Genomic DNA, 23,712 nt, shown 5'->3' with positions numbered 1-23,712 from the left:
CGTGTCTGACTCTGCGACACCCTGGACTGCAGCACAGGTTCTCCCGTCCTTCACTCTCTCCTGGAGCCTGCTCAGATTCACGTCCATCGCGTCAGTGATGCCGTCCAGCCATCTCATCCTCTGCCCCTCGCTTCTCCTCCTGCCCTCAACCTTTCCCAGCATCAGGGTCAGGAGGAGAGCCGGTGCCCACCGCCTCCCGAGGGGGCCGTGGGCAGCACTTCCCTCCTCACTGGCCCCCACACAGGCGTCACACGGCAGGCGCTGCCTCTGCTTCCTGGCAGAGTGGGAGGGGGTGGCTCACTGACCGCATCCCGGGTCGCAGGTGCTCTGGTGTCCTCTGCTCTCCGTGGACACTCAGGAGAACTTCTCACCTCTCACCAGCAGAGCTTCTGTGGCCCGTGGACACCGAGTCCCATGCTCTCTGTCTCTTGGTGTCCCCTCCAGGGATGGGGGCTTGGTATTTCCTCTGCTTTGTCTCTTGCTGAGCAGGCTGGGGTCTCAGGATGGTCTTTGGTGCTCCTCCTGGCTGTACCTCAGGGCCCCGCATCCTGCCTCCTCAGCCCTCCGTGCTCTCCAGGGTGGAGAGACCCCCCCCAGAGGTTCTACCTGCTCTGATTTCAGGGCTCTAGAGGGTCTGGCTGAGTCCTGCAGCCCACTGGGCTGTTCCCCAGCATCTGGTACCTTCAGCTGATGAGGCCCAAGTATCTTTACCCAACAAAGATGTGGGGGATTTGGGGCCTAAGGGGCACCATTCTAGGGGAAGAAAGTCTCCCAGGAGAATGGCTTGGCAATTGTTACTTACTCGGGGACCCGCCCCAAGGTCATCAGCGTCCTCGTGCACAAGCTCCCAAGCCCCACACAAAAGATGGACTCAGTGAGAAGGAGGGAGGGAGGGAAGGAGGAAAGGGGAGAAAAATGGAAACATGGATGAATGGATAGATGGATGGATAGAAGGTGGATGGGTGATGATGGATGAATGGATGGGTGGATGGGTGGATGGAGGATAGAGGATGGATGGATGATGAATGGAGGATGGATCAATAGAGAATGTATGGATAGATGGGTGGCGGATGGATGGATCAATGGATGAGGGATGGATGGAGGATGGACGGAGGATGAATGGATGGATGGGTGGGGGATGGACGGAGGACAGATGGACACACACATGCACACAGAGGGTGGGGCTGACCGACTGATCAGGGTCCAAAGAGGATGAGGAGATGACAGGTGTGAGCACACAGGCAGACGCCCAGCCTGGGGGTGCGGTGGCGAACATGCAGCGGCTGGAGTGAAGTGACACGGATGCTCCCACAGCCGTTCTTACTTCTTGCCACGTGAAGTCGCTCAGTCACGTCCGACTCTGTGCAACCCCATGAACTGTAGCCTAGCAGGCTCCTCCATCCGTGGGATTTTTCAGGCAAGAACACTGGAACCTGCTTAAGTCCCAGCAGCCCTCAGAGAGGGCCACTGCTCTTCTTCCCAGTTACAGAGGGGAAAGTGGGGGTGTTCCTGGTCCCCCAGTTTGCTCCGGATCACAGGCTAGGAAGGTGAGGAAGCACACCAAGTGTTTCTAGGCACCGAGCGGAGACCCATAGAAACACAGGGGTCATGGGGGCCCCGGAGCTCAGCCAGACCCCAGGTGTGGGGACAAGATCGGGCCCATAAGTACACAGAGGCAGTACAGCACCCGCAGGAACAGCGAGGCGGGCCAGGAGTCTGGCCCCGTGGCTAGGAGCAGAGGTGGAGGCTCCAGAGCCTGGGCCCTGCCCGAGCCCTGCCCGAAAACTCTGGCCGCCCACCAGGGTCCTCTCGTGCCTGGGCCTGAGTGCCGTCCACTCTGGGGCCGGGCAGCACCCGCAGGGGACCCGCGTGTAAACATCCCGCAGAACGGTGAGGGAGCGTGGGAGCCAGTGGCCATCGCGGGGCCAAGACGCCCCTGCCCCACAAAGTGTGGCCGAGGTGGACAGTGCGGGGCAGCAGGGCACACCGCCTGGGGGTGCGGGGTCCTGGGGGCCAAGGTGGCCTCCGGACAGTCAGGTCTCGGGAGCTGCGTGTGCACACGTGGGCGTAATGTGCACCATGGGTACGGATATACATGTGTGTGTAGGTGTGCTGGGGTGTGCACTTGCCCACACATGGAGCTGGGGGCCCCCTGCACGTCCCGGGGGAAGCTGCAGGCTCCGAGGCCCCAGCGGGTGCAGGGCGGTGGTTTCAGGACCGAGGGGAAGGGCCGCTCCACAGCCTCCCAGCCGGGCCCACCAGAGCCTGAGGCCCGTGCTCCCCTCCAGCCCGCCCCGAGGTGCCCAGGCGAGCTCCCCCTTCTCTGCCTCCCCCCACCCAGCCCTTGTGTCCTCACAGCTCCTCCTGCCCATCCCATCCGTTGTTCCATCTCGCCTCGCGCCCCCCAGGGCTGCTGTTTGCCCCTCTGTCTGTGGGCCGGTGGGACGAGCTGAGATCAGGGAGATGGATCTCTTTCCCAGGTGATCCCAGACCCCCTTGGGGGCCCAGTGAGCGCACACAGAGTGTGTTTGGGGAGGGGGTGTCCAGGGTGGAGAGCTGCTCACAAGGGGCCTCAGTTAAGGCGTTCTGCACAAACCAGGCCCTCAGGTAGGGAAGCCTTTTATCTGGGAGGAGGGTTCTGTGCAGAGGGGTCTGGGATGGGGCGTCTCAAACTCAGGGTCCCGAGGCCGGCCTCTGGGAGAAGGAGGGTTAGGACAGCGGAGGGGGGCCCAGCATGAGGCCTGTGTACGGAAGGGGGCGCCCACACGCCTGCCTGCCAGGCAGCCTGCCCAGGGCTGGGCAGCAGGCTGCAGGCGGAGCTGGGCAGGCTCTGGGGAGGGAGCTGGGGTCCGGCGGGGGTAGGAGGTCAGGCCGCCTCCAGGAGCGGCCAGCGGACAGCAGGGGGAGCTTGGAACCCGGCTGATCTTAGCCCGACCACCTTGGCCCTGGCCCTGCCGTCAGGCCTCCCAGGGAAGCTGTTGATGGGCACCCCCGCTGCCCTGGGGGTGACTGCCTGGGAGGCCGAGAGCAGGCGGCATCTGTGGGAGCCCCAGGCCTTCCGGCCTCACCTGGAGACCGAGCAGGAGACCCCGGCAGGGGCCGGAGGGACCAGCTGCCCATGGGGAGGGAGGCAGGGAGACCATGGCCGGCCTCGGGGGTCCCCCGGCCCAGAGCGAGGACAGAAGGGTGGGTGGCGCCTTCCAGGGCGCCTAAAGCCCCCAGGCCCGGATCAGAGGCCCTCTCTGCAGCTGCTCCCCAGTCTCCCGCTGTGAGTCATCACGACCCGGTGGGGTCCCTGCCAGCTGCGAGATGGGCAGTCACCGCGGGCTAAGGAGGTGTCCCTGGAGGACACCCTTGCAGCAGGGGCCTCCCCGCAGCCCAGGGACTGAGAGGCCATGAAGGAGGCGGAAGTGACCTGTCTGCACGCCATCCCCAGGCCCTGTCCACACTCCCAGCTCAGGCCCAGAAATGGGGTACGGGCCTCGGGGCCCACCTGGCTGACCTCAGGGCTGCCCACCCACTGGCCGATTGGGAGGAAGGCCTCAGATGCCCCCACCGACCTCCAGACCTGAGTGAAGGGGCTCCCGTGCATATTGCCAGAAATGGGGGTGGGTCCACAGCAGCCCTGGGAGCCTGGGGAAGGGTCAGGGGCTGGCGCCCGGCCCACAGAGAGCTGGAGTGGCCTGGATGGCAGTGGTGGGGGGGGAGGCCAGGACCCTCCAACCAGGGGGATGCCTGGACCTCTGGATCCTGAGAGAGGAGACCCCCACCCAGCAGGCCTGTCCAGAGAATACACCGACCCTCACCCAGAGCTTGGATCAGGCCCTCATGTGGGGCCCTAGAAAGTGGGGCTCAGGTCCTGGCCCCCGTGGAGACTTCTGGGAAGCTAGCATGCTCCCTGACCCCCAGGAAGCCCTTGGGCAGGACATGTCACATGCACACCCCTTTACATCCTGATGTGAGGTGGGAAGAGTGGGGTCAGCCCCAACCGGGGCCTGATGGGCCCCATCCCCCTGGGGCTGTCAGCCCTAGAGCCATGGCGGGCAGTGGCCAGGGTCATGGTGGGGGCTCAGGGGTCTGTGGCCCCCAGAGGTGGCATTCCCCTGCACCCGCTCAGCCTGGGCCCCTGGGCCTGCCTGGAGGCTCCCCCCTTCCCAGGCAGGCAGTGGCGGGTGGGCCGGGGGTAGCCTGGGCAGGAAATGTCAGCTCCAAGGAGGGGTCTGGAATGCACGCTCAGCCGCTGGCAGCCCGTCCAGGACACGCACGGTGGAGGGAAGGCTCCGCTGGCCTGCTCCCAAACCGAGGGTCCACACTCTCCCTCCATGGCCATTCCCCACCCCTGCCCCCACGGCTCCCGGTGCCAGCGATACCGGGGTTTGCATTGGCTTCCAGCCAAACCCCGGAATGCGCCTGCTGGCTGCGCGGCAGCTGTTCCTGGAATTGGGGCGACAAAGCACCGCCTGTCTCGGAGTCGGGGCGGACGGGGCGAGCCCGCCCAGCGCCACGCATGAATAGGGCACAGAGCCCCGGGCCGAGAATGAATGGGCTCACAGACGCCCAGACACCCGTGAATGGGCCCCAGGCGTCCAAAGACGCAGTGGAACTTGGAACCAGCCGTGGGGCCCGGAGACCTGGGATGTGGGGTGCAAACCTCTCAGGATCCATACTGGTGAAATCCTTGGTGAAAGGAGAACAGAGCCCCCCAACACCCAGACTCATGGCACGTGGGACTCGGGCACTTGGGAGCAGGGTGCAGGGCCCTGACACCCAGGCGAGTGCTGGACACTCGCCATCAAAGGTGCCCAGAGACTCGGAGGTGCAGGGGCCGGGGCACCGCTGTCCCAGTCCCAGGGTGTAAGGCCACGGCCTTCTGTGAACAGGGTTCATGCCCCTCATGTGCTCCAGGGACGGCGGAGGGTCCAGACCCCCCAGAAGGAGCCTGGAATCCCTGGACCCTTGCACAGCAGGGAGCCGCCTGCCTGGAGTCACGGGTTAGCCCAGTGGAGACACCAGGCCAGGATGAACGGACTCACAGAGGTCCAGACATCCGTGAATGGGCACCGGGCATTCCAGTGGGATTTGGAGCCAGCCACTGGGGGCCTGAGATCTGGGACATGGGCCTCTGTGAGAGGCAGGCAGTGGGGTCCTGGGTCCCCGAGACCTTGATGAATGGAGATTCAGGCAACTGGAGATAAGGCCTTGGGAACTGGAGGATGGACGTCACCTAGCACTTCCAAGAATGGCCCGGCCGAGGGGGGGGACGATGGTGGGGACGACGGGGGGGACGACAGGGGGGACGATGGGGGGACGACGGGGGGGATGACAGTGGGGACGATGGGGGGACGACGGGGGGGATGACAGTGGGGACGATGTGGGGACGATAAGGGGGAAGATGGGGGACGATGGGGGCGGATGATGGAGGGGACGATGGAGGGTGAACAGTGAGGGGGCTGGACGGTGGGGGTGGATGGCCCAGAGGTCCTGGAGACAGGGGTGGCAGGGTACCCTTCAGGTTGATGGTTGGAGTCCTTGTTACCAAGGTGATCAAAGGAATGGGATATAGGCCACCCAGATACTCAGAAAACTGTGGGTCAGAACCTAACGGCAGGAGCCGTGGGTTCCTGGGGCCTGAGGCTTCATGGGAAGAGCGGACAGACTGCAGCTACACCCAGAGGGTGGTAGGGCGGGTGGGTGAGTGGTCTGGACTCAAAACAGAGGAAAGGGTGGGGAGAGTCAGAAAATGAGGCTCACGGTAAAAAAAGCAGTGGATGTGTCAGTCGCTCACTGGCCGACTCTTTGGGGCCCCGTGGATCACAGCCCCCGCCAGGCTCCTCTGTCCATGGGATTCTCCAGGCAGGAGTACTGGGGTGGGTCGCTGTGCCCTCCTCCAGGGGATCTTCCTAGCCCAGGGACCAAACCCAGGTTTCCTGCATTGCAAGCAGATTCTTTACCGTCTGAGCCACTAGGGAAGCCTGAGGTGACGGTACCTGGCCTGATCTATCTGGATGAACGAATAGACCGGCCGGCCTAGGTGAGCTGGTGCAGACACAGGCAAAGGTACCAGCCCCCCAAGGATGTGGAGACACACCGTGCTGAGTTCAGGCGCTGGGCTGCCAGCTGAGGCTCTGGGACAGGGCAGCCAGACCCTCCGACGGAGGAGCAGGAGACAGCGTCTCATGGGGCTGGTGTGAGTGCCCAGGACCGTGCCCACGTCGCCCGATGCCCAGCAGGCGGGCGGCCAGGTGCCCAGTGTCCTGGTGCATATGGTCAGGACGACCGGATGACAAGGAACGCATCCTGGTTCTCCAGGGAATGGGGTGAGGCCCCAGGGCTCCAAACCAGAGCCTGCCAGGACTCGCCCCCGAGGTTCCCGCAGGCTCTCGGTCTTAAAGGGACGCGGACTGGACAGTTGAGCTCTGCAGCAGACTGGGACAGGGGCCTCAGACACTCCAGTAACGGGGTAGAGGACCCAGACACTCCGACCCCTGGGGTAGAGGACCCAGACACTCCAACCCCTGGGGTAGAGGACCCAGACACCCAGACTACAGGGGTAGGACCCTGACATGTCTCTCGGGTGGCGTCCAGCTCTTGGGAAGCGTAGGTACAGCCCCGGACACCTGGCCATGTGGCGAGCACAGCCAGCATGGGAATGAATAGCGCAGAGTGGGGTCAAGGACGAGGGGGCATGCACGGGTGGGGGCTGTGAATGGGGCGCGGGGCATCCAGACCGCAGGAGCAGGGCCGCGGGGCTTGAACCGGCACTCAGGCCAATGAGAGACGTGTCTGGGGGACGGTCCAGGCACCCAGGGGGCCAACTAATGCGCACAGGCTTTCCAGGAACCAGGCGACCACGGAACAGAGAGCCCCAGTGTCCAGACCAGCAGGGAACATGCCCCCGGCACCTTGGTGTGGGAGGAGAGGCTGCCCGGAAGCGCAGAAGCTGAGTGTGTCTCCAGGAATCCCCAGGAGTGAGGAAACGATGCTCTGACGGTGGGGGTGCCCCGATGAATAGATCTCCCAAGGGAATGTGAATGGGGCCCCCAAAGCTGCAGAGGAACCATGGGTCCCAGAGGCCCTTTGGAGACGCAGCTGACGTGGGGAGGGACCGGATGCCTGGGTCACAGAGAACCCCCGTGTTCTGACATGGGTGCTGCCCTCACTGCACACGCAGCTGATGCCGGGCACAGGCTGCCTCAGTCTCCAGGAGGACGGAGTGTAGTTCACCCGATGCCCCAGGAAGCAGGGCTTGCATCCTGGGGAGACCCAGGCTCAGAGTCAGCAGCCAGGCCCTCCGCTGGAGAGGAGCTCAAGGAACCAGCTCCGCGCGATGCAGGCCTTCAGCGGAGAGGGCAGGCTCCTCGGGCGCCTGCGTGACATGTACAGGACCCCTCACACTCAGATGATGGGGTGCAGGCGTCCAGATGAAGAAGGCACAGTTAGCCCGAGTCGAGGACCATCGGGGCACCCCCAGGCTGGGACCCAGAGGATGGGCACCGGGTACCCCAGCCCACGGAGGCCCGTGGTAAGCTGAGTGCCCACCCCGCGCGGGTCGGCGAGGGTGGGGTGCACGCGTGCTGCTCCAGCACGTCTCATGGTTCCCTGCCAACAGCTCCCGGCTCCCCCACGCCGGCGACTGCCATGAGTTCCAACCTCAAACATTCCCCCAGCAACCTCAAAGGAAGCATCCCGTCCAGGAGCCCCGCCAGGGTCTCCATGTGGCTCTTGGCTGCCAAGCCGCCGTCTCGGGGCCGCGGGGCTGGCCTGGGGCTGCCAGCTCTGTTTGGTTTTCCCCTTCCTGCCCTGGAACCTCAGACGCCCGTCTGGCCGTGGAGGCGCCCAGATCCTGGGAAAGGCACAAAGGCCCTACACAGTTGGCCTGGGGAGAGCCCCTCGCGGGGCAAAGGCTGCAGGCGGCCCCGCACCCCCGCGCCCCTATCACGCCCACCCACGCACCTCGCCCCCGCAGCACAGGAGCTCCAGCAGGCCTCCTCTTGGCCCCAGAGCTGTTCCACTGCTCCTTTCGAGCCTGCATCCCCAGGTGGGACAGGCAGAGGGACCTGGACCTTATCTGGGGGAACACGTGCCCAGAAGGACATGCACGTTCCCGAGCGCCATGTGCCCCCAGAGCCACACGTGGCCAGCTGGGACACACATGTGCCCACGCCTGCACACACATCCCATCTGTGCTGTCCCCAAAGCGGCCTTGGCACCTGGGCCCAGTGTCCCGGAAGTCCTGCCCAACGAGCCCTGCAGGCTGGCTAAGCATTACCCAGCCCCACGTCCGGCCGTGGGTTGATAATGGGTTGGGAGACACCCTGACCTGGGTGGGCCTGTCGGAGCTGGACCCGGGGAGGGACCAGACCCGGAGTGACTGGACCAGATAAACTGGCCAGAGCAGAGTGGAGCTCCGATGACCCGCCCTGCTGGGCCCACTGAAGCAGGAGGCACGGAGGGTAGGGTGGAGCAGGACTTCCACCCGCCGCCTCCACAGCCAGGGCCAGAGGCTCGAATAGAGTGGCCTCCAGAAGGCTCCCCGGGCTCTGGAAACCAGCAACGGAAGGGCCGACAGGCCCGGGCAGTCCCCAGGGAGGGCGCCTGGCCCCGCTCACTTTGCTGGGTGCCAAGTGCCCCTGGGTTCGGCTCCAGCGGACCCAGAAAGTCGCTCGCCTCCAAACCCAGGCGTCCTCCTGACTAGGAACACATCCCCCGGTGTAGACAAACCTCACGCAGCCCGATCTCTGCACTGTCCCACCTGAAGGTCAGCCCAGAGGGCCACCGCCAGCCCCGGCAGGACCTCTGGGAGGACCTGCGATGCCCCAGGGGAGTCCTGCGGGTGGGGGCCTGGGAGGGGCCCTCCTCCCAAGGGAGTTTCCTGGCCCCTGAGGGCCAGCAGTTCCGGCCCTGAGGTGGGGCTCCCCGAAGCCCTGCCTCCCACACCCCGTCACCCCCCAACCCCACCCCAAGCAGAGTTTCCAGCCACTGGAGGCTGAGCAAAGCCGCGCGCTCGGGCACTGTCTTCCAGCGCCCAGGGCCGAGGGGGAGGCCGGGAGGCCAGACGTCAGGTGAGAGTGTGTGGAGGCCGGGTGGGCCTGCCGCCCCCCGAAGTCCGGGGGAATCCTGTTCTTCTGGAAGGAGATCCACAGAAACTTTGTTTCCGGGAAGAATCAAGCATTCCAGTTAGACCAAAGGTGGAGGGGTCAGTCAGCGCAGCTTCGGTAGGTGCCCGGCCCCAGGTTGACAGGGAGGCCCTCCCCCAGGGACGGCGGGCGTGCCCCACTGGGGGAGGACACAGCGTGGAGCCCAGCGTTGCTCCTGCGGGTCCCAGGGCCCGGAGTGACGGGGAAGGCTTCCTGGAGGAGGGGGCTCACTCAGGTCTCCGAGGCCAAGCAGGATGGGGAGGGGGCGGCAGTGGGAAGGTCATGGAGCAGGAGGAAAGCTTGGCAGCTGGGGGAGCAAACGGACCTGTTCCGGGAGGTGGGGAGGAGGATGCACACTGCCCGGAGGGAGAGAGCAGGGTGGCCTGCAGGGAGCCATGGAGGAGGTGGCGGGGGCTGAGACGCCGCTGAGACACCAGCCCCCGCTTCCTGGGAAAAGCGGCCTCAGCACCCGGAGGCTTTCCCCAGCAGGGCCGCAGAAGGTACACTCCAGGAGGAACTTCCTGCCTCCCGAGTGGCTGGTCGGGGGTTGGGGGGGGGCACTGCCCAGGCAGAGAGGGCATCCAGAGGCCGATGCGGGGACAGGGAGGGCTGAGCAGGGCCCATGGGGCCGCCCCTGGGCCACCTGCCCTCCTGGGGCCCCCGCGAGCGCACCCCAGGACCCCAGGCCTGGACACAGGCTGGCGGCCCAGCCCGGCCGGTGGAGCAGACGGCGCCACCTGGTGGCCGCACGCAGGCCAGAACCTTAACCACCGCGGGAACCGGGCAGTCCAGGGGGACCCTGAGCCTGCCCAGGCCTCAGGGCCCCCATCGCTCGTGGCTGGTGTGCCCAGGGGCCCGCAGTCCTCTCGGGTCCGCTCCCAGGCCCCTCTTGCGGTTCTGGGACTCCCCTTTCTTCAAATCCCGGCGGTTCGAGGTCCATGGCTCTCTGGTCAAACAGGAGGAGGACACCAGCCAAGCGGGGTGCGGGGAGGGCACACGCATGCACACTCACGAGTATGCACATGCACCCACACACACACACAGGTACACACACAGATGGGCTGACAATGACCACCAACCCCGTATTCTCAACCATGAGAATCACGAAGGAAGCTGTCTTAACCCCAGGACGCACTTTGGCTCTGACATTTCAGCAGGTAAAGGTGGGCTTTCAGCCCCACGTGGGAGCTGGGACTCCACGTCGACCGCAGGGCTGCTCCAGGGGCCTGTGGGCCTGCGGGCCTGCGGCTCTGGCCAGCCCCCCCAGGGCACTCCACCAGCCGGCACAGGAGTGGTCAGAGGGGCCGCCCGGTCCTGTGAGCACCCCGAGCGCCCCTACACTCCACCACCAGGGCCTCACCAGTGGCCCCCCAGCCAGGACCGGCTCCACAACTGTGGGGCTCACGCAGGGCTCGTGCAGCCTCTTGCTCCACACCTGAGCTCACCAAGCTGGCAGCGGCGGGAATTAGAGCAAGCCCGGCCTCCGCTCTGAGCCCCGGCTGGCCTGACGTCCCCTCCTCATGTGGGTGGCTCCCGGGGGCTGGGGCCTGCCCGCTGCGGTTGGACAGCTCTTGTGGGGACGAGACAGGTGCATTCGGGGGGAAGGGGAGACAGCCAGGCTGTGCAGCAGGACTCCCGCGGACAGGACACCCCGCTTTGACTGTGGCCCCTCCTTCAACAGGTTGGGCCGGTGCTGGCAGGGAGCGTTGAGACTGTTAGATCTCGGTGGGGCCCTCTTCCGACCTTCCCCGCACTTTGCAGCAGGGTGGGTGGGGGGCATGGTAGTGTGAGGTCCAGCTCTGATGCCTGCCTGTTCCTGGGGGGCTGGGGCTGGGCTGGGTCCTATGACGAGGCCGCCGGTGCCCCCGGAGGAGGGGAGCCCAGGACAAGCTGTTGCGGGGAGACTCTCATGGCCTGAGGTCTCAGTGTGCGGGCTGTGGAGATCCCTGTGGGGGTCCCTGTGGGCGTGCTCCTCCTGAATGGTGGGCTGTGCCGGCCCCGCCCTCCACCCCCCCAGCAGCAGAGCTGCTGAAGGGTCGGGGACAGGTAGGCGGGCAGGAATGCCGGCCGCGCCCGGCTGCACCCTGCCCTGCCTGCCCCCACCTCGCCGTGCCCCTCGCGGCACCTCCTTTGGCTCAGAGGAGCCCCTGCTGACCCTGGGGGTCCGAGCCCCACTCCCACCCCTCCTGCACCCCGTGATCCTAGCACAGCCCCGGCCCCCCGTTTGCTCTGGGGCTGGTGACCCACAATTGAACACGCTCCGCCCGTGTCACCAAACCGTGGTGGGCTCAAGGGAGCCAGGGCCCAGGGAGAGTGGCCAGGTGGGAAGGGGCTTCCTGGAGGAAGGCGGTGGAAGGCTCTCGGGAGGCCGGTGGGGGCAGGGTTGGGCTGCCCAGGCTGGGCCTGCTTGGCGGGGCTGGGGAGGGGGTGGTGGCCGGAAGGCCGGGCCCACAGGGGCGAAGCCAGCTCTTTGGCCAGGGCCCAGAGCCTCCCTCCACCTGGTGCCGCTCGGAACGCTCGCCCTGGCCACCCCAGACAGCCTCCGTGCCCGGGCAGACCGAGCTGGCTGCTGCTGGGCAGATGGGATGGTGGGCAAGGTCCCCATGGGTCACCCTCATGAGTGACCTGACCGCCCCGGCCATTTGCTCCAAGGCAGCGGGACCAGGAGATGGGGCACCCTCCAGACACCCACAGTGCCCGCACCCCGGTGGGCACCACAGCCACTCCTGGGCTCACACCGGACCTCGCTACCCCTATCCCCTGTGAGTCTGGGGGCCTGTGGGGGACAGTGCAGACGGCCCAGGGGGTGGGGGGCGGTCACTGTCCACAGTGGCATCTCAGGCCGTCTCTGCGCCACCCCAGGGCTCCGCTGGGCTCTCGTGGCCGCTGCCATCGTAGCGGGCGTCCTCCTCACATCCTGCCTGCTCTGCACTGTCTGCTGCTGCCGCCATGGGCGCCACAGGAAGAGGCCCAGAGACAAGGAGGCTGTGGTCCTGGGCACCACCGGGCTCACCACCACCACCCACCTGGTGAGAGGCGGGCACCCAGCTCCCTGTGGGCCAGGGCCGGGGCAGCTCCGCCCCCAGGGTGGTCTGGTCTGCCCAGGGCAGAGGTGGGGGCCTTCCCCGCAGGGGAGGTGACGAACAAAGGTGTGAGGGGCTCAGGCCACGGGGAGCCACAGAGGTTCCGGAGGAAGGCCGTGGCCTGAGAGGTGGATTGGGGGGCATGGCGGCCAGTCTCACAGGGCCGAGAGAAGGGTGGCCTTCTAGTGGCCTGGAGGTCTGCTCCGCCGTGGACCTGCTGCCTGCGGGGCGAGGGCTCCGATGGGCACAGGGTGCCCACACAGCGGTCAGCATTCTCGTGACGCCACTCAGGTGCAGCCGGAGTTGGGTAACGTGGCATCTGGACCTGGGGGTGCCCAGCAGTGGGGCGCCTGCAGCTGTCCCTGGAGTATGACTCTGGAAGCCAGGAGGTAAGGGGGTCCCAGAGGATGCGTGGGATTTTGGAGGGGTGACGAGTGAAGGGCGGGCGCCCAGTGCTGGGTGGCGCAGGGCTGACCGGGGAGAGGCCCCTGGCTGCTAGATCAGGGTGGGCCTCAAGCAGGCTGCGGACCTGAGGCCCGGGACCCCGGGCGGCACGGCGGACCCCTATGCCCGCCTGAGCCTGTCCCCGGACGCCGGGCGCACACATGAGACAAAGGTGCACCCTGGCACGCTGTGCCCCGTGTTCGAGGAGACCTGCTCCTTGCACGTGAGTCCGGGCTGGGCCCGGGGGGCTGGGCGGGGTGGCCGGGCGGCTCTGCCGAGCTGCCCAGGACCTCCCTGCGAGTGCTGCTCCTGGCACAGGCGCCTCTCCCAGCACGGGACGCTGGGCACGCTCAGCCTGCCACTGGGCTCCGTGGCCCTGCAGCACGTGCTAGAGCTCTGGCGCCCGCTGGGCCCACCCGCCGCGGCCGAGGTGAGCCCGCCTGCCCCCGGCTCCCACCCTCCCACCCGGCTCCGCGTGCTGGGGGGCAGCTGAGGCCCTCTCGTGCCACCCGCAGCCTGAGCAGACCGAGGAGCTCTGCTTCTCGCTCCGCTACGTGCCCGGCTCCGGCCGGCTGACCGTGGTCGTGCTGGAGGCCCGAGGCCTGAGCCCGGCGCTGGCAGGTGAGAGCTGGACCCACCGCTCCACGTGGACAGAGGAAACCCAGGGCTCAGCCCTCAGACCTGGGAGGCCCTCTGACCCCTTTCGCTCTCCCAGACCCCTACGTGAAGGTCCAGCTCCTGCTGAACCAGAGAAAGTGGAAGAAGAGAAAGACATCGGCCAGGAAGGGCACGGCCACCCCTTACTACAACGAGGCCTTCACCTTCCTCGTGCCCTTCAGCCAGATCCAGGTGGGCTGCCTGGAGGAGGGGGCGGTGGGGGGGGGCGGTACCTCACTCAGGGCCAGACTGACCACTGTCTCTCTCCCCTTCCTCCCACACCTCTGCCTGCTTCTACCCAGAGCGTGGATCTGGTGCTGGCCGTCTGGGCCCGGGGCCCACAGCTGCAGCCCCAGCCTGTCGCAAGGTGCTGCTGGACTCCCAGGCCACTGGGCAGCCCCTCCAGCACTGGGCAGACATGCTGGCCCAGGCCCGGCGGCCAGTCGCCCAGTGGCACCGCCTGCAGCCAGCCAGGGAGGTGGGCCAGGCCCGGCCTTGCAGTCCCGCCTGCGTCTGCCCTTACCCGGCTGCTGAGGGTGGCCCTGGGCCTGGGTCTCCCCGTGCGCGCTGCCCCAGGGCCCGCCGTAATAAACGCCTCCCCTCTGCATCATGTGTCCTTCCTGAACTCCGCAGGCATGGCAGGGTCAGGGGCTCCTGACACCGTCACGGCCCCTCCCGTGGACAGGGAGAGGGTCTCCTCTCGTGGCTCAGCCAGGCCTTGAGGCCTCTGACTGGCGCCTGACAGCTGAGTGAGGGCAAAGGGGCCCCTCCAGGCCCACGGGGAAGATCCAGGAGATGGGGCCCCCATCTGTGACTAGACAGTTAGAGCTGGGCCCCTGGGGACACACTGGGCAAGAGGCAGACGTTTGGGGGTGGTGACAGTGGGCGGAGGAAACCCCAATTCCTGGGGCCACCCCAGTCTCCCACAAAGCCCCCAAACTGACGACGGTGGTGCGAGGCCTCCCCTGCACGCGCAGCAGGGGGCAGTAGTCGCCTGCAGAAGCCACCCTGGGGCCTTTGGGGGCTCAGCCTGGCCCAGAAAGCGGCTCTAATCCCCACACATCTGGACGGCTTTAGCTTTCCCTGACCCTCCCCATGGCCGAGAACCCCCAGCTCGGAGGATGCCAAGTCATGGTCGTCCGGATGCCTCTGCTGGGTGGGGGCCAGGGCGGGGGGCCGCAGGCCCAGGGCTGGGGTGAGGAGGGTAGAGCTGGGCCTGCCTGAGCAGCCAGGCGGGCCCTGGGCTCCTTCGGGTCAGGGAGAGGTTCCCAGGCGGGTGGCGCCGAAATCCTGAGTTTGAAGGACATATTCCGAGCAGTGCGGGGAGCCAGCCCAGGGGCAGGGTGGTCGGGCAAGGCTGCACGTCCATCTGGGGCCTCCCGTCCTGTTCTGGGAGGAAGGTGGGATCCAGCCCCTGGAGGGCAGTCCCCCAACCCTAAGCCCAGAGCCCCTAGTGCTGCTGCAGGCCCCAGACACGGCCTCTGGTCCAGCCTGAGGCAGGGAGCACGTGAGCAGCTCTTGCCCAAGCCGCCCACTGGGCTAGAGGGGACTGTGGGCAGCAGAGTGTGAGCAGGCTGCTGTTTCCCGGGGGCCCAGAGGCCTGGGGAAGCCGAGGGGCCCCAGAGAGGACCCTGAATCTGGGCAGACGGGGCTGGGCCGGAGTGACCCCTCGGCTGACCTCTGAGCCGGCACCATGGCTGCTGAGGCCGTCACGCTGTCCTCAGGCTCCTTGCAAGATACCAGGGAGGCAACTCAAAGTCGTCACCTCGCCCTAAATAGACCAACCCAGCCTCAGCACCCCCTCCCAAGACTTCTTGGCCTGGATGGCGGCGGCGGCGGCGGCTGGGCCAGGCCAGGCGGCTGGGCAGGTGGGGAGGTCCCTGTGCCCCCATTGGTCTGAGGAGGACTCCATGCCCTTTCTGAGCGGGGGCCCAGCCCGGGGGAGGCCATTTATAGCCCTCCCCTGGACCCACCAGCCCGACTCGCCGCTGCCGGCCTGACCTCGGTCCCAGCACCACTGCCCAGACGCGAGGTGAGGCCGGCCCGGCCCGCCGAGGCCAGCACGGGCGTGTCTGGGGCGCGCTCGCAGAGGGACTTCTCCAGGGCCAGGGTGGGGGTCCGGGGTCTGAGGGCTTCTGCAGAGCAGAGGGCTGCAGGGAGATGCCTCTGGAGGGGGCTGGCGTGGCATGGGGTCCTGGACGGCACGGTGACAGCCAGGCCTCAGCTGTGGGCTGTGGGAAGGGGACTTCACAGTGTGAGGGACCCCGGGCCCTGCCGGGGGGCAGCATCTTGTGTGCACTTGGGCCAGAAGCCGAAGGAGCAGAGTTAAAAATAACCGGCGGCTCAGGCGGCCACCTGTGCTGGCCAGACCCACCCTCCCGTGGGGACAGCTGCAGCAACTCCAGGCCCGCGGGGACATTTCGGGCACACTTTCTCCTCTTACTGCCCACCCCCCCCCCGCCCTGGGGAATTCCAAGACGTGGCCCTGAAGGAGGTGGGGGTGGGGGGCGGGTTGGTGCTCTCCTGGCCCCACTGGGTATAGGGCAGGCGGGCAGGGGCCCTGACCCCCCACCTTTCTCTCCCGCAGGCTATCAGCTCAGGAGCACACGATGGGGGAGTAAGTGTAACCCTCAGCCCGCTGCCCCCAGGGCCCCCACCCCCCAGTGCTGGGTGGGGGTCTCCGCATGTCCCCACCTGGCCATCCTGTGTGCCCACCCGTCCCATCACACAGCCCCATGGCCCTAACCTCTCTTCTCTCTCCCCCACCCCCCGCCCGCCCTCTGGGGACAGTGAGGAGGTGAGTACCGGCTTTGGGGTAAAACGCTGAGGGGGTGGGACCCTCAAGTCAGGACAGGCCTGAAGCTGGAGCTCCAAGGCCCAGGGAGACTGCCTGTCACCCTGCGGGTGACACTGCCCCACCCCACCCACCAAGACACTGGCAAACAGAGGAAGTGCCTCCTCTCTGGCCCCTCCCACGGGCCAGGGGAAGTGGGGCTGCGGCCTGGTCACCGGGGAGTCGCTTCTTCTTTCTCATGGCTGCACCCCGCCCCCACCCCTGGTGCCCGAGGGTCTCCCTTGCCCTCCTCTCGCCCTCCCTGTCTGAAGTCTCTTCTCCAGACCCCAGCCCTCCCCACCAGAAGGGCTGCCCCAGCAAAGGGTCACCAATGCGGCCTCGTGTCCCGGGCTGGTGTCCGCCCACCAGGCCCAGGCCCCGCCGTACCTCGGGCAGGACGCAGGGCTGGCCGGGTGGGCAGGAAGGGGTGCGGAGTGCTGGGACCCCCCACCGGCTGGCCCTGACTGCGCCTCCTCTCCCCTGCCCTGCAGAAACGCCACAGGGCCATCACGGCCCGCAGGCAGCACCTGAAGGTAGGTGCCGGCCCGGGGAGGGCGGCCCGGGGGCTCGGCGGCCTGGCCAGCTGCGCCCCTCACCGCCCGCTGCCCGCCACCCCACCCCCAGAGCGTCATGCTGCAGATCGCGGCCACCGAGCTGGAGAAGGAGGAGGGCCGCCGGGAGGCGGAGAAGCAGAACTACCTGTCGGAGCACTGCCCGCCGTTGCACCTGCCCGGCTCCATGTCTGAAGTGCAGGTACCCAGGGCCCCCCGCATCGTGGGCCCCGTCCCCGGCCTGGCCCGGCCTCCCCCTGGGTCGGGAGGACGAGCGGGGTGGTCAGGGCGGGTGGATGCCAAGCATGGGGTCGCCTGCCCACCCACCCGCGACCTCCGCCGCCAGGAGCTCTGCAGGCAGCTGCACGCCAAGATTGACGCGGCCGAGGAGGAGAAGTATGACATGGAGATAAGGGTGCAGAAGAGCACCAAGGAGGTGAGGGCAGGGACGGCGCGTGGGCCTGGGGCGCAGGCGCCCTGATGGCTAGAGCCATCCCCGACACCCGCCTGAGCAGCGGGGAAGGCGCGTGGGCCCGGGGCGCGGGCGCCCTGACGGCGGGACCCAGGGGCGCGGGCGCCCTGACGGCGGGGAAGGCGCGTGGGGCCTGGGGCACGGCTGCCCTGGCGGCAGAACCCATCCCCGACGCCCGCCCAAGGGGCGGGGAAGGTGCGTGGGCCCGGGGCGTGGGCGCCCTGATGGCGGGGAAGGCGCATGGGGCCCGGGACGCGGGTGCCCTGGTGGCGGGACCCAGGGGCGTGGGGTGCCTTGGTGGCGGGACCCAGTCCCCGACGCCCGCCCGCCCAGCCCTGCTGCCTGCCCTGCAGCTGGAGGACATGAACCAGAAGCTGTTCGACCTGAGGGGCAAGTTCAAGCGGCCCCCACTGCGACGCGTGCGCATGTCGGCCGATGCCATGCTGAAGGCGCTGCTGGGCTCCAAGCACAAGGTGTGCATGGACCTGAGGGCTAACCTCAAGCAGGTCAAGAAGGAGGACACCGAGAAGGTAGGGTGCCCCCGCCAGCGGCGGCAGGCTCAGCCCGGGGGCCTGCCTGCAGGGCCGGACGTGGGGGTCAGGGAGGCGGGGCGCCGGCCTGAGCCCTGACGCACCTGCAGGAGCGTGACCTGCGGGACGTGGGCGACTGGAGGAAGAACATCGAGGAGAAGTCGGGCATGGAGGGCCGCAAGAAGATGTTCGAGACCGAGTCCTAGGCCCCTCACCCCGGCCACCGCCCGGCAGCCCTGCAGCCCGCGTGGGGCCCTGAGGCTGACTTGGCGCCTGTCAATAAAGGATTCCAATCCCCACGCCTGCGCCTCCCTGCCCTGGTCCGGCGCCGCCCTGGCCACAGGCCGTCCTGGGAAGGCCCTCAGACGGTGCCGGGGCTTGGCACTGGGGAGCCACACGTGGGCTTTGGGGGTCCCGGCTGCCCTGGGAGGGCCGTCTCCAGGCCAGTAGCCCTCCTCCTTCCTCCTCGCCCTTTCAGAGCGACACCCTGAGATGAGCGTGCGTCTGTTGTTGCTGTTGTCACAGAGGCCCCCTCGGGGCCCAGAGACACTGTCCTTGAGGCCCTGGTCCACGCAGGAGCCTGGGGGCCTCCCTCCCCGTGCACGCAGCCCATTCCTACCAGCTGCCCTTTCCCAGGCCCCAGGCCCCAGGCCCCCACAGGGGCTTGGGGGGCGGTCCTGGACCAGACTCCTGGGGGCCTCAAGGGGCTGGGGTCTGTCTCCCCCTGGAAACTGGTGACGGAACAAGCCGGTCCTCTCTAGGCCCAGCAGGAGGCCTGGCCCTCCTTCCTGCCTGCCCCGGCCCTGTCCACCCCCACATCAGGGACGATGACCCTGGCAGGCCCAGACAGGACTGTCACAGCAAGGCCGCCTTCAGCCTCCTCTTGAGGGATGATGGCGTGGTCCGCGAAGGCCCCGCACTCAGATCTCTGGTGGGGAGGCCAGGCTGCAGTGGTGATGGAGTGGCTGTCCACCCTGCCCTTGCCCTCGGGAGGCCCCCGTGACTGATGTGCAGGGCCCCGGAGCCTTGAGCCTCGAGGGAGGGACGTCAGCCCGCCCGAGGCCTTGGCCAGTCCTGCTGCCCGGCCCTGCTGCTGCAGTGCGGGGACCGGGCTCCGTCCTGCGAGCACCTTCCTGTGGGCCCTCCTGCTTGGCTACCCTGTGACTCGGGGCGGGCCCAGCGCTGGCACTCCCGACGGCGGGAGGCTGCTCGCCAAGTGCGGAGCCCAGCACGGGCAGGTGGCAGGCAGTGGGCTCCAGGACTGGGTGGGCTGCGGTGGCCAGAGCTCCCAGGGCGGAGGCGGTACCTGCCCCCCACCCCGCGGGGCTGAGGGCGGGGCCCCCCAGGGATGCAGCCCCCACAGGTGGGACCTACTCCGGTGGGTTTGGGGAATGATCTTCTTGCAAGCAAATGCCAAACACGAGGTTCCAGAGGGTGACTCCCTGGGCTGGGGGCAGTGGGCGTGACGTGGCGCTTGGGGCAGGGCAGTAGATTTAAGGGTGTGTGCGCTCACTTGGGTCCAACTCTGCGGGACCCGCTGGCGTGTAGCCCGCCAGGCTCCTCTGTTCACGGAATTCTCCAGGGAAGAATACTGAAGTGGGTAGCCATGCCCTCCTCCAGGGGGTCTTCTCAACCCAGGGATCGAAGCCACATCTGCATTGGAGGCAAACTCTTAACGGTCTGAGCCACCTGGGAAGCCCCCAGACTTATGAGTACAGAGGGCCACGGGAACTGAGCCAAACCGGCAGACACCCACCCAACGCAGCTTGGCTGGCCCCACACCCCTTGCGACCCCCTGAGGGTGGCACCCCTGTTGACCTCACTAGCCGTGTGGACATGGGCCCAATCCAGGAAGCACATAGTCCAGCAGCGGGCAAGTATTGAGGGCTCTGCCTTCTAGAAAGTTCTCTGCAGCGTGGAGAACGGTCGAGGCAGGATGGGAGCCGCTGTCACCCCCTGGGGGCGGGGGGAGAGCGGCTTTGGGTGCAGAGAGATTCGAGAGGCAGAGCCCCCAGGACGTGGCGGACCAGGGAGATGGGGCACCCAGGCCTGTGCCCAGAGCGGCTGTGGGGCTGGCTCTGCGGGGGGAGGACGTGGCTGCTTCCAGACAGACAGCTGGGCGCAGGGGCCCGGGCTGAAGACGGGGTCTCAGCGTCCTCAGCTCTGGGCAAGGTCCCTGGCAACGAATGGGGAGAGGCAGCGACTCCTAGAACGCCCAAGCTGGACGCTGCCCAGAAGGAGCCCCGAGGGCAGGAGGAGGGCAGCAAGACGTGCAGAGGACGTGCCCACCCGGGGGTGATGCTGGAGGTCAGGGAGGGACGCAGCCACGGCAAGTCCCGGGGGACCTGGCTCGGCTGGGCCGGGGGTCCGGGTGAGGCTGGCGGAGACTGGCTGGGTGCTCCCTGGTGGTGCGGGGTGTGTACGGGTTTGGGCCTGCAGCTTGCTCCATCCTGCCCTTGCGAGGGTGCCCAGACACCAGGGCCTCGGTCCCTACACCAGCCTCCAGGAAGTGACCAGGGCTCAGGGGCGGACGGCTGAGCCCAGGGGCCGTGGGTGCACAGAGACCCAGGACCGTCTGGGGGTCAGAAAGGAAGACGGCAGAGCGAAGACAGAGCACAGCAAGTGAGGGGAGGTGGTCGGCAGGCACGTGGTGGCCGGTCAGCGCTCGGCGGTGGACTGAGGTCGAGTCTCTGCTATGGTCAGGGGAGAGGGCTGCTCCTGTTTTAGGAAAGAGACCGTGAGTCCTCAGGAGTAGAGGAGGCTGGAAGAGGGACAGAGAGATGGCAGGTGGCGGAGCTCAGGATGCGCAGGGGCTCTGAGGGTCAGCCTTAAAACTTTTCTGCCTGCTTGAAATAATTTCTTCCCAATTAAACCGTTAAAAAAAAAAAAAAAAGTCAAACCAAGAAAACTCTTAAACAATGGCAAAATGGTTGTTCTTCAGTTGCTCTGCTGTACCTGACTCTTTGAGACCCCATGGACTGCAGCACGCCAGGCTGCCCTGTCCTTCACTGTCTCCTGGACTTTGCTCAAATTCATGTCCATCAAGTCAGTGATGCCATCCAACCATCTCGTTCTCTGTTGCCCCCTTCTCTTTCCCAGTATCAGGGTCTTTTCCAATGTGTCGGCTCTTTGCATCAGGTGACCAAAGTACTGATGCTTCAGTCCTTCCAATGAATATTCAGTATTAATTTCCTTTAGGATTGACTGGTTTGGTCTCCCTGCTGTCCAAGGGACTCTCAAAAGTCTTCTCCAACACCACAGTTTGAAAGCATCAATTGTTCGTCACTCAGCCTTCTTCATGGTCCGACTCTCACATCAGTACATGACTACTGGAAAAACCATAGCTTTGACTATATAGATCTTTGTTGAGAAAGTGATATCTCTGCTTTTTAATACCCTGTCTAGGTTTGTCTAGCTTTTCTTTCAAGGAATAAGCACCTTTCAGTTTCATGGCTGCAGTCACCATCTGCAGTGATCTTGGAGCCCAAGAAAATAAATCCGTCACCTGATGGTGGGAGGTGGGGGACCCAGACAGGGGTCTCGGGAGGGTCCCGGGCCCACCCGTCTTCAGCAGGTTGGGCGAGTGCGGTGGGCCGAGGAGACAAGGCAGGGCAGGAGGTGCCAGCCTCGGCGACAGGCGCTGCCAGGGGCCACTCGGGAGGGGACAGAGCCCTGTGGACTAGGATGGGCTGTGGCCCCTGCGTTCTCTGCACCTGAGGCAGGCTTCCCGCCCCCTTCACCTGCACCTCACCCGGCCAAGGGAAAGCAGAGGGGCGTCCACCGGGGGTCCCACGGGGCTGCACCTCCTTAGCTTAGCCCCTGGCAACCTGTCCACATCTGTCCCCCCGGCCCCCAAATACCAGCTTCATCTGCGCCCAGACCTGCTCCCCCTCCAGCTCCAGCCCTGGGCCTCCTTGTCACCCTCCTCCCTAACTTCCACTCACTCCGCCTCACAACAGCTTGGCCTCGGTTTACCCAACTATGAAATGGGTTTGCAGGTGAGTACACCTGCCTCACAGGACGGACAGTTGAGGACGGAGCTCTGACTCCTTCTGGGAGTCTTCCCAGCTTCCCCAGTCACTGCTCCATGACGCACCTGCCTCAGCGCCAGGCCGGGAGATCTCTCTGTCCTGGACTCCGCTAAGAAGCCTTCGGTGAGCCCTCGGGGCTGAGGGCACACGGTCTGGGCCATGATGACCTTGTGTAGAAGGGAGATACCCTCAGCTGGGGCAAGAGTTTGCATGCCTGCTGTCCACACTGGGCCCCCAAGGCTCTGCTCATGTCTGGCCCCCACTCCCGACCACCCCATCACCAACATCCTTGCTGGACTCCTGGCCTTCGTCCTCCGTTGTCCTGGGGGTCTGGGGAAGACCCCCAGATGGCCTTTCCTCGCTGTGAATCAAGATGTCTGGGACAAATATCAATAACCTCAGATACGAAGATGATACCACTCTAATGGTGTTACCGTGGACCCTCCACGTGGAATCCTTCACGGCCAGCCTGGGGGCCTTCCCCCTCCTCACAGCTTCTCCTTCCAGAGGTCTGCTCCTTGAGGTTCTCGTTCCGTCGCTCAGCCATGTCCAACTCTTAGGGACCCCGTGGACTGCAGCACGCCAGGCTCTCCTGTTCTCCTCTATCTCCTGGAGTTTGTTTAAACTCATGTCCATTGAGTTGGTGATGCCATCCAACCATCTCATCCTCTGCCCTCCCCTTCTCCTTTTGCCTTCAATCTTTCCCAGCATCAGGTCTTTTCCAACAGGATGTCTCTTTGCGTCAGGCGGCCAAAGTATTGGAGTTTTAGCTTCAGCATCAGTTCTTCTAATGAATGTTCAGGGTTGATTTCCAAGGGACTCTCAAGAGTTCTTCTCCACACCACAGTTTGAAAGCATCAGTTCTTCGGTGTTCGGCCTTCTTTATGGTCCAGCTCTCACATCCATACATGACTATTTGAAAAACCATAGCTTTGACTATTCAGATCTTCGTCAGCAAAGTGATGTCTCTGCTTTTCAATCACACTGTCTAGGTTTCTCATACGTTTGCTTTAAACAAGCAAGCGTCTTCTAATCTCATGGCTGCGTCTTCTAATTTCATGGCTGCAGTCACCATCTGTGGTGATTTCAAGCCCAAGAAAAGAAAACTGGCCACTGCTTCTCCCACCCTTCTATTTGCCATGAAGAGGTGGGGCTGGATGCCACGGTCTTCATTTTTTGATGTTGAGTTTTAACTCAGCTTTTTTACCCTCCTCTTTCACCCTCATCAAGACACTCTTTAGCTCTTCTTCTCTTCCTGCCATTAGAGTGGTATCATCTGCATATCTGAGGTTGTTGATATTTCTCCAGGCAATCCTGATTCCAGCTTGTGCTTCATCCAGCCCAGCATTTCACATGATGTACTCAGAATACAAGTTAAATAAGGAGGGTGACAACATACAGCCTTGATGTACTCCTTTCCTGATTTTTAACCAGTCTGTTGTTCCATGTCCAGTTCTAACTGTTACTTCTTGATCTGCATGCAGGTTTCTTAGGAGACAGATAAGGTGGTCTGTTAGTTTCATCTCTTGAAGAATTTTCCACAGTTTGTTGTGATCCACACAGTCAAAGGCCTTCTTGTAGTCAATGAAGCAGAAGTAGATGTTTTTCTGGAATTCCTGTGCTTTTTCTATTATCCAACGAATGTCGGCAATTTGATCTCTGGTTCCTCTGCCTTTTCTAAAGCTCATACATCTGGAAGTTTTGGGTTTACATACTGCTAAAGCCTAGCCTGGAGGACTTTGAGCGTGGCCTTGCTAGCACGTGAAATGAGTGCAACTGGACGGTGGTTTGAACATTCTTTGGCTTTCTGGCAATTCCAGGCTCACGGAAGCTGCCTCCCTTGCAGGGAGACCCAGCCAGGTGCCCAGGGGTCCCAGCCACACCCCTCGGCCTGACCCCCAGCCCCCATCAGGGGTCGCGTGCGTGCACAGACACCCTTATCTGCTCCCCTGTCTTCTCAATCCTCACCTGTCT

At 65.2% G+C, this 23,712-nt stretch overlaps 2 protein-coding genes across 2 annotated transcripts; both read left to right on the top strand.

Moving 5' to 3' along the window:
- The first annotated feature begins 9,068 nt into the window (after positions 1-9,068).
- Positions 9,069-14,140, top strand: SYT8 (synaptotagmin 8). The gene is given in 11 exon segments (XM_061407422.1): positions 9,069-9,215; positions 11,790-11,899; positions 12,000-12,166; positions 12,512-12,566; positions 12,569-12,609; positions 12,720-13,094; positions 13,180-13,285; positions 13,380-13,513; positions 13,624-13,681; positions 13,684-13,809; positions 13,812-14,140. Coding segments are annotated over 10 exon segments (1,200 nt in total). The 5' UTR covers positions 9,069-9,215; positions 11,790-11,805; the 3' UTR covers positions 13,856-14,140.
- Positions 14,141-15,915: 1,775 nt separating this feature from the next.
- On the top strand, positions 15,916-18,006 carry TNNI2 (troponin I2, fast skeletal type). The gene is made up of 7 exons (XM_061407423.1): positions 15,916-15,938; positions 16,112-16,118; positions 16,646-16,687; positions 16,779-16,907; positions 17,052-17,141; positions 17,531-17,707; positions 17,818-18,006. Exons 1-7 carry the CDS (start codon positions 15,931-15,933, stop codon positions 17,911-17,913), a joined length of 549 nt encoding a protein of 182 aa, XP_061263407.1. The 5' UTR covers positions 15,916-15,930; the 3' UTR covers positions 17,914-18,006.
- Positions 18,007-23,712: the final 5,706 nt, after the last annotated feature.

This window comes from Bos javanicus, chromosome 29 (assembly GCF_032452875.1).
Source record: "Bos javanicus breed banteng chromosome 29, ARS-OSU_banteng_1.0, whole genome shotgun sequence".
Taxonomy (NCBI): Eukaryota; Metazoa; Chordata; class Mammalia; order Artiodactyla; family Bovidae; genus Bos; species Bos javanicus.
This window is presented reverse-complemented; position numbering and strand designations above follow the sequence as displayed.